This window comes from Mus pahari, chromosome 4, assembly GCF_900095145.1.
Source record: "Mus pahari chromosome 4, PAHARI_EIJ_v1.1, whole genome shotgun sequence".
Classification (NCBI taxonomy): domain Eukaryota; kingdom Metazoa; phylum Chordata; class Mammalia; order Rodentia; family Muridae; genus Mus; species Mus pahari.
In genome coordinates this window covers 125729771-125739364 of record NC_034593.1, presented here as the reverse complement: position 1 = coordinate 125739364, position 9594 = coordinate 125729771, and the positions used below count along the sequence as shown (strand labels likewise).

General features: G+C 44.0%; 1 protein-coding gene across 1 annotated transcript in view; it reads right to left on the bottom strand.

Annotated features, from left to right (window-relative positions):
* Adh7 (alcohol dehydrogenase 7 (class IV), mu or sigma polypeptide) overlaps positions 1 to 6795 on the bottom strand; it is a 14814-nt gene extending 8019 nt beyond the window's left edge. The window contains exons 1-5 of the mRNA XM_021196240.2: positions 6778 to 6795; positions 2645 to 2746; positions 1417 to 1555; positions 879 to 966; positions 578 to 794 (exon numbers count right to left, since the gene is read on the bottom strand). Coding sequence (XP_021051899.1) covers positions 578 to 794; positions 879 to 966; positions 1417 to 1555; positions 2645 to 2746; positions 6778 to 6795 — 564 coding nt within the window. The remainder of the gene's footprint in view (positions 1 to 577; positions 795 to 878; positions 967 to 1416; positions 1556 to 2644; positions 2747 to 6777) is intronic.
* Positions 6796 to 9594: the final 2799 nt, after the last annotated feature.

Below are 9594 nucleotides of genomic sequence, written 5' to 3'. Positions count from 1 at the left end.
GAGAGAGAGAGAGAGAGAGAGAGAGAGAGAGAGAGAGAGAGAGAGAGAGAGAGAAGTAGCCCCTTTTATAGTGAGCCAGGTATAGCCGACTGTTGCCAGGTAACTGTGGGGTGGAGCCTAAAAGGGTTGCCAACAGATATAAAGACATAGTAAGGAAAATGACTGGGCTATTAACATCCATGTACACGGCAGGAAGAGAGGCCTGAAACAGGTCCTCCTCCGGCAGCCGGTAGGAACCAATCGTGCCAGCGCTCGGATTTTAGACTTCTGACCTCCAGGACTCTGTGTTGTTTAAACCACCCAGTCTGAGGCACTTCGCTATAGACTCTCCAGCAAGCTGACATAGCATCACCAAGACGCATTTGGTGGGAAAAGAGAGATTCGGGGAAGGTAAACTTTAGTGACTTAGGCAGAAAGAGATGTGGCAGGGGCAAAAAGGTAAATCTAGCAGCTGAAGCTCCAAATTTCGACTTTGATCCCACCTCTTTCAAAATGCTTTAGGGTTCTGTGGAAATCCCCTTCTGAAAGGCCGTCAGGCAGGAAGGCAGAAGCTACACTAGCTGGCCCCAATTCTTACCTTGGCAGTTTTAACAGCAGCCCCATAACCCGTGGAAAATCCACAGCCTATCAGGCAGGCTTTCTCAGGAGGCGCCACACCATCGATCTTCGCGACGGAGGATTCGTCCAGCACCGTGTACTCGGTGAAGGTGCTGGTGTTCATGAAGTGCTGGACCGGTTTGCCCTTGCAGGTGAATCTGGTAGTGCCATCAGCCAGTACTCCTCGGCCTGTCAGACTGATACATCAAATGTGCACATTTCCTTAAGTCAATCCAGAAACTACCATGGGGAACGGCAGGGTGAAAGAACCCGCCACTTACTCGCTCCTAACGCAGAGATTGCCCTCTGGGTTCAGGCAGGCGTTGCATTCTCTACACTGTGGCAGAAAGAGGGGGATGACCTTGTCACCTAGAAGGGAAGTAGCACGACATAGGATGTCCTTCATTTAAAAGTTAAAGTATGAAGTAAGAGGGTTTGGTGGCTCATGCCTGTAATCCCAGTACAAGATTGATACAGGAAGATTGCCAGGCCAGCCTGGGCTGTGGAGTGAGTTTCAGGTCAGCCTTGGAACGTTACTTTGAGGACCACAAATAGTTACATTAATTAATTAACTAGTTAAATAATTAATAGATGAAACAGGTGTGAACTGAACCTATATTATACACACAAAAAAAAAAGTCTTTAAAATATTCTAAGAGTTGTAAGTACCACAAAGCAGTATTAGAGACTGAGATTTGGCGAGCTGACTTTACCAGGTACAGTCGGCACGCCTACAGTTTCCTTAAGTTGCGTCTCTCTACTGACCCCTAGTGGATCATGGACTGTTTTCCTTTAACAGTATAATCAAGGCCTCCATACCTGGTCTCACTGTAGTGACCCCTTCTCCAACACTCTCCACAACCCCAACTGCTTCATGTCCCACAATCACTGGAAACTTAGACACCATCGAGCCTTTTATTACATGGTCATCTGTGCGACAGATTCCTGTGGCCAAAATCTGTGTTTAAAACAAACAAACAAACAAACAAACAGCAACAACATTGGACGGCCAGCAAACTGTCAGCCTGAGCCTAAAGCAAACCTCTGTCCACGTTCCCTGGCTTCGGGGACTTAGGGTATTGCTCCCTCCATTCCTGCTTGGATCTTGATGCCCTTCTACAGGGAAGAGGTCAAAAGAGATTAGCATAAAGGCCCGCTAAACATGGGCGTCTAGACCAAAGATGAAGGGCTGTCCGAAGGGCGGGGGCGGGGCACTACAGGAAGCTATTACTTCTCAGGCACAAATGAGTTCCTAGTGAGAATCATCTAGGTGGCCCTGGTAGCACAGGCTTGCAGTCACATCTTTTGGGGAAACACGGGCAAGAGGATCACCAAGTTCATGGCCTACACAGGCTACAAAGTGAGTTCAAGGTCATCCACTGTGACTTAGTAAGGCCCTGTCTCTAAGCAAGAAGGGAAAGCATGGCTAGAAAGACATTTTCTTGGGAAAGTATTTGCCTGGCATGCATGATGCCCAAAGTTCTGTTCCCTGTGCCACATACTTCCTACCTACCCACATACATACATACACACATACACATCTCAATACCTTGCGACTCCCAGAAGATTTTAAGACAATTCTTGGTCATGACTATTGATCATTTTCTATCAAACAGTAAGAATTCAACAAATATTCTCTTTAATAAGCTAGATTAGTGTTGTAGTTGGTGCATTTTACAGCCAGCATGATCATTTCCCTAACAGCAGACATGATCAGTGGGTAATTAGCTGGGAAACCTATTTTTAAGAAGCCAACCTCTGGGCTGGAGAGATGGCTCAGCAGGACCCAGGATTGGTTCCTAGCACCCACAGAGTAGCTCACAACTGCATCCCTGCAACTCCAGTTCCAGGGGATCCAGTGCCCTCTTCTGGCCTCCTCTAGCACTGACCACAAATGTGGTATACAGACATATGTCCAGACAAACACCCCCATGCATTAAATCAATTAATCCATAGATATTTAAAAGGAGGTCAGCTTCCCAACAATGGCTTTCTCTGTGTAAATGACACCTGTTTCCATGTTTCTGTGTTCCAAGCCCCTTCTTACCTTAACACGGACTTCCTTAGCCTTTGGTGGGGCCACCTCAATTTCCTCAATGGAGAAGGGCTGGTTCATTCCCCATAGGACAGCTGCTTTGCACTTAATAACCTAAGAACCCAAACATGGTTATTGTAGCAAATCATGCATGCAAACCTACTAAGTCATAATAATATTCTCAGAGAATCATGTCTAACATTCTGATTTTCTAAGAATGCTTGCCTTCTGTTACAGAACTTAAAGCCCTACAGATCATCTTGTGTGAACCTTTGTCTGATGAAATGGTCTGAGAAATCAGCCCAGAGACATGGAATGACAGACCCAAGACCACACAGCGCATGTGGTCAGGGCTGGGATCCACACGGTCTTTAATAAACTCTTCTATTGGTATGATTTCAAATGCAATAGAAGAGGACACCTGTCATCTTCTTGTTAACAAAGGACAAGTCTGTAACCCTGGAAACACAGCTAATCTCTCTGTGAGAATTTAATCTGGTCTTTAATTACATCTGCAGCCACGTAGCAATGGTGAAGCAATGAGATGACCCACGGGAAGACATGAGCTGTTACCGTGGTGAAGCCTGAGGACTGTGACTGTACTGCAGGAGTGTCACCTGTGCCTTTGCATCTCCTCACCATCATTTAAACCTAGCCCAAGTCAGAGCTGCTTACCTTGTACAGACAGTCAGTATCTACCCAGCAATTGGCCGCCAGGCTCTGCTGCTTACTGGTTCCAGTAAGATTATCAAATTCTAATGTGTGTGAGAGAGGGAGAGGGAGAGGGAGAGGGAGAGGGAGAGGGAGAGGGAGAGGGAGAGGGAGAGGGAGAGGGGAGTCTATAAGTTGGTTTCTGACTTCCACACAGTGGAACACAGGCACCTATAGTCACTCAAAAATGCACATGCATGGCAAATACACATGCACACACACACACACATGCACACACATATGCATGCATGTGTATATACATACACATGCATGGTGGGGAAGGAGAGAGAGAGAGAGCATGGGGATAAAGATAAAACAAAATGTAAAATACTCATTGTGTCCTGATTCACAACACACTATTCCTCAACTTCTTGGCCAACTCACGCGCGCCCCTTCAGACGCCTCGGTGCCTTTCTCAAGAGACTACATGTGAGAAAGTTGCTAGGGACAGTGACAGTGAACACAGAGTAACTTTTATGTTTAACAATAGTAGGAAAAAAATGCTATAGAGGAAACAATCGCTCCTCAGAGGCCATTAACCTGCCCTCTCATCCTGCTGTGTAACTCAGGCTTCAGGCTGGCCCCAAACTTAACAATCCTCCTTTCGCAAGCTCCTGCATCCTGAGAATACAGCGTGCATGATGATCTCCATGTGTTGGATGCTGACGGACAGCAGGCTTTCTCAGAAGAACACAGAGATGCTCTGAGAGGATTCTTAACATAAAATGGTAAAAGTTGCTTCCTGTCTGGCACACAGAAAGCTTACTCAAATGTATAAAAGGATCAAGGTCTCCAGTCACTGGTCTGCCCACCTAACTGCTCCTCTATCCCAGGAGATGCACATGGAGGACTTAAGCCAAAAAAAAAAAATTAATATATTGTGGTATATTTCTTCTTGGTCTTAAGAACATTTTTAAGAGAGCAAAAATAACAAGCTGTAGGTCTCTGTTTATCAAGTTAATAATGACTTTTTTACTGAACAAGAATGCCCGATTTTGTCTAAGCGGTAAAACGGGCAAGCCTACTCAGGTTCACCTCTTTGGAAGTTGATTTACTCAGTACATTAAGACACATAAGTGTGTATTGACACTTTTATCCCACAGTTCCAGTTTAAAAATCAGCCTCAGGGAGAACAAAGAATAGGAAAAAAAAAAACTACCAACAACAGTATGCTTCAGAGGTCATCTCAGGACTATGAGGGAAATATGTAAACAAGAACAGAGGCCAGGCGTGGTGGCACATGCCTTTAATCCCAGCACTCGGGAGGCAGAGGCAGGCGGATTTCTGAGTTCGAGGCCAGCCTGGTCTACAGAGTGAGTTCCAGGACAGCCAGGGCTACACAGAGAAACCCTGTCTCGAAAAANCNAAAAAAAAAAAAAAAAAGAACAGAGGAAACTGACCTAAACCTACAAATCAGTATAAGATACTGAATAGCTCAGTGGTTAAGAGCATTGACTGCTCTTTCCGAGGTCCTGAGTTCAATTCCCAGCAACCACAGGGTGGCTCACAACCATCTGCAATGGGATCTGATGCCTTCTTCTAGAATGTCTGATGACAGCAACAGTGTGTACTTAACATAAATAAAACAAGTCTTTTTAAAAAGATGGGAAATTAGGTCAAAGATATTTGTGTGTTATATGGGAAGAGCACATAGACTACGGCTGGGGAATGTATAAGGAAACAAACCAGGCAAAAACAAAGTCAGCGCTAATTTGAGAACACGAGAACATGCTTGATTTCCTCCATATATTGTTTATCCAGATTCTCTAGAATGAACACTGTACTAGCCCAAAGTCATCTTTACATTTGTGTGTTGGAGCTCTAATGCTCACTACCTCAGAATCTGAAGGCAAACGTTTGCGGACAGGGTCTTTCACGTTGCAGTCGAGTTACAATGTGGTCACTGAAGTTAGACCAGTCCTGTAGGCTCTTTCCAGAATGAGGTTAAGGGAAGGGAAGACCATGTAGAAACACAAGCAGAGCACTCTCTTAAGCAAAGGAAGAGGCTCCTAAAGGAACCAGTCTTGTCCACACTCTTCTCAGGATCCCAGCTTCCAGATGGATGAGCAAATAAATCCTTGTTCTTTATGCCGCACAGTCTTGGTACTTTGTTAATGATATCTTTAGCAAACTATTATAATCATCTTTTATTTTTCAATGAAATAGCAGAAAATTAATAGAAGGAGTCCTGATATTAAGAGAACCTTTCTTCCTGAGATGCATGGAGACAGCAGGACAGTTTGGGGACCACATCACCCACCTTGAACTACCCCACTGTATAACATCGCCAAGTCAACATTCTAAATCTGTTGTGCCATTTGTCCTGTGTGCTGATTCCTGATCATAGTTAGGAGCACTGTCTGGAGTCCCTGAATTCCCCTTTACTGGAAATGTTCTACAGTGGCTGGGCATCCACATGACAGAGGCCACAGAAAGGGTTGTGTGGAGTTGAAAGTGTTGATTCATTCCAACTCTCTTTCGTTTATTTCTATGGGCAATGTTACTGACTTGCACAGTGCAAAGTTAATTTTCTTGATTATCGGTCTTTACTGGATTTCTGACTCAAACTAAGATGTTTCCATCCTGTTTCTCTTCAATTGCGGGGAAAGTTATTTCAGGTTCTAGCGTTCAGACCTCCTCTCTCATGCTTCCCAGATTTCAAACATCATCTTTAGATTCCTAAAATTTTAAGGTAGACTAAATGCAGTTGTTTAAAAGTAATGCCAAAGACAGTACCCAACATCTCAAGTGGTTACACACGCATTTAAAGCAGGAATCCCATCAACCCAATCTGCAAGGGGGGGGGGGGGAAGCTAGCCTTGTTTTCCGAGTTCCAGTTACTGTCCCTGTCATCTTCTGAAGGAATAAACACATTTTATTCACAACATGGTCCTATTTTCCAAGAGTGTTTGCAATTGTACTGTGATATAAAACATGTCCTCAGAAACTCGGAACGTGTGGTTTCTTTGTTGTTGACTTTGCATTCCTGAATTAACATTTTCCATCCTCAACAGTCGGGCACTATCCCCCCAACAGCTGCACAGGAGATCCTGGACCCTTTAGACTCTAGAAAGGAATTGGAAAGATACCACTGACTCTATTGACGTCTCCTTATGGAAACAGTTTGCTATCCAAAGCAAATGACTGGCTAGCTGGAAATTAAGTTATGAAAAATGCCCATAGAAATCACAGTTCTCTACTTCCCTTCCCTGCTTTCTGGGAGAACGTTCAGCATGTGGTTTTCAATTGAATCCTGCTGCTATTGGTATTCTGATGCAATTTACCCACATCTCCCCAACATGTGCCTACTTAACAGCCTTGCCCTCCTCAAGAAATAGCCTCGAGTATTTAGTTTCTCTCCTGGATTCAGAGCTCTCAGAAGCAACCCCCATTATTAGCTTAAGAGACCGAACAAGCCGAAACGTTTCCCTTACTTTTCCAGCGGTGCCCATCCTGGCTCTCCTGGGTGTGTGGTCTGCAAACAGGAACGTTTTCTGACTGATACACGGTTCACTCTTCTATGAGTACCAGCATCCTCCGCCTTCAATAAATAGCGTGACTTGGAAGTTCAGCTTGCCTTCAGCAACATGATTCATAGCCTTAGAATTTTCCCAACCCAAGAAGCTCCACCCTCCTGCAAGTCAAGTGGTGAAAAGAAATACTATAAACATTATGATTAGACAAGAATAAGAATCTAACAAACATTGGATAATCAAGTCTACCGTGAAGGGCCAGAAAACACTCATACCCATTTTATTTTAGAGAATATAAAAACAGGTCATGTTAATTTCAGCTCCGTCCAATTGATACGGAGTGCATTGCATTGCTTCTATGTGCAAACTGTTCTTTCAGGCAGCTGGCTTTAGATATGTGGTTAGGCATTTGTATTTGCACTCCATTTACACTCGATATAGCTTGTAGAAAATGTGGTTCAATATAAATGAGGGTTGGAGTATGACTCCATAGTAGAGCACATGCCTTGATCTGGTCTCCATTCTTAGCAACACACACATACAATTATATATCATGTACGTATGTTGTGTTATTTGTCACACACACTGCATTCTTCATTATAGTTAGGAGCGGTTGGCTCAAGTCCCTGAATTCTCCATCACTGGGAATATATGTTTGTATGTATGTAGTAGATGCAAGAAAATGTATAAAACCGGTGAAGGCGATGGAGATGGGAAATTAACTATAACTTGTCCTCGCTCTCAGGACACCTGTCATCTGGCTCAGGATCACATTATCTACCCACAGAATTGCTTACTGCTCACACACATTGGTATCCAGAAGCACCAAGAGGGAATCAGAATCCTGCTATACACAGAGGATCTTGCATTCCTAAAGGAAATTACTTGGGCAAGCAGCTAGCTGTTCCATCATTTCAAGCCACTGCTTTCCAGCAGCACTGGACCCTTCTGGGTCTGCTTTTGCCTTTGAGAGGAGAGTGCCCAAGGTATTTATGTGACAGTGGCTAGCTGTCACATTGGCACACTACTGCCCCCAACAAACTCTCCATACAGTGACAAAATTTCACTTCTGCGGGGTGACACAGTGAGGCAGGCTTTCTGTCTCTAGACAAAACTCTTCAGTCCTGAAATATAGAATAAGGGCTCTTACCAACCCGGAAGATATTTGCCAGAGTTTGTTGTTCAGCTACTTACACATCAACAAAACCTTTCCTCTGAAACAGGGAAAACATGGCCACAGGTCTCTCAACATAACGCAGTAGGCACTATAAGTCCCATTTCACACATATTTAATCTAATTTAGAAGTGGTAATTATAATCAGTGATTCTAGTGCATTGGCCAAAGTAAACCCAGCAGGTAAAAGCATTGCCAGTGGACCAGGCTCGTATGCAAGCACCGTTGTTTTGGCAGCAATGGTGGAGAACCCCAGCTCATGTTGTAGGTACAGAGGAGAAGAGATAGGCAGGTATGGACACAGACATTCAGAGTCTCAACTGTCAAAGACCAAGCCCCAGCTCAGCAACAAAAGCTTGTTTTCTTCTGAACAGAGGCAAGAGAACTAACAAGGGTGGAGCTGGCTCCAAGGCAGCAGAGAGCCAACACGGGTGGGGCTGGCACAAAGGGAAAGTTTCTCAGTTGATAAACTCCTTAAGACGAGTTTTGCAAGACCTCATAACATCTTAGTCTGAAAAGTAAACTATTCTCATGTTAATCTGCCAGGTGATGCTAAATAAGGTTTTAATGTTACCGATCCATCTCTCCCCAGAATCGACTAGCTGAAAAAAAAAAAAAAATGTCAAAAGCTGAAAGTTGGGAAGTACGCAATTAAAAAATATTATTATGCTGGGGGGCGGGGGAGACTTGGAATCCAGAAAGAGTTGAAGGGAAGGAAAAGACAGATGGCTATGATGAAAATGTACTGTATGCGTGTGTGAAATTCTCAAAGAATAAATACAAATGCTATATGGAAAGGCACACTTATAATGCACAGCTTGGAGTCTCCAGGGTAAGGCATCAGGTTACAAGCTTCCTCCATGCAAAGCAATGAATGAGAAAAAGTCAAATGGCAAAGGATGGAAGGTGATGCTTTCCAAACAGGGAGAGGCTGGGAGCATGGGCTAGCACAAAGGATGTAAGAAGAAAGCCAAAGTAGGGGAAAACAGCAGAACACACAGCAAAGGAATGGGCAGCACACGGCTAAACCCTGGCTCTGGACGGGGCAGATGCCTCATCTAAAGATAGGTGACCGTCCATCACCTCAGGCCTGAGTACAGAGGAGGACACTGTGCGGCAGGGAGTGACTCCGCTTGATGGTGCAGGTGTGCAGAAGAGTCACAGTTGTCACACTCAGTGTCTTACAGGGCAGTGCCAGGTGCCATCCTGGGAGGTGAGGCTAAGAAGTAAGTTTAAAACTGTGATTGTTCACGAGACAAAGACAGATCTTGAATGAATAGGCGAATGACTCACTGCAAGCATTAGGAAGCAAGTATAAGCTAAACCTAGAGGAACTGGACAAATCAGTGAACTAGAAACTCAAGGGACAATGGAGACAAAGACACAAATAAAACTTTGCATCTTTGAAAAGATAAAGATCAAATAGTCCTTAGCCAAACTAGCCAAATGAGAGAGAAGACCAAATTAATGAAATAAAAGAAAGACAGAAGAACAGACATGAGGTAATCATGGGAAAAAATACTTGACCATCCTATATTCAAAGAGCTGGAAAGTCTAGGAGAAATGAATAAATTCAGAGACTCATATAACATTTAATATTTGTA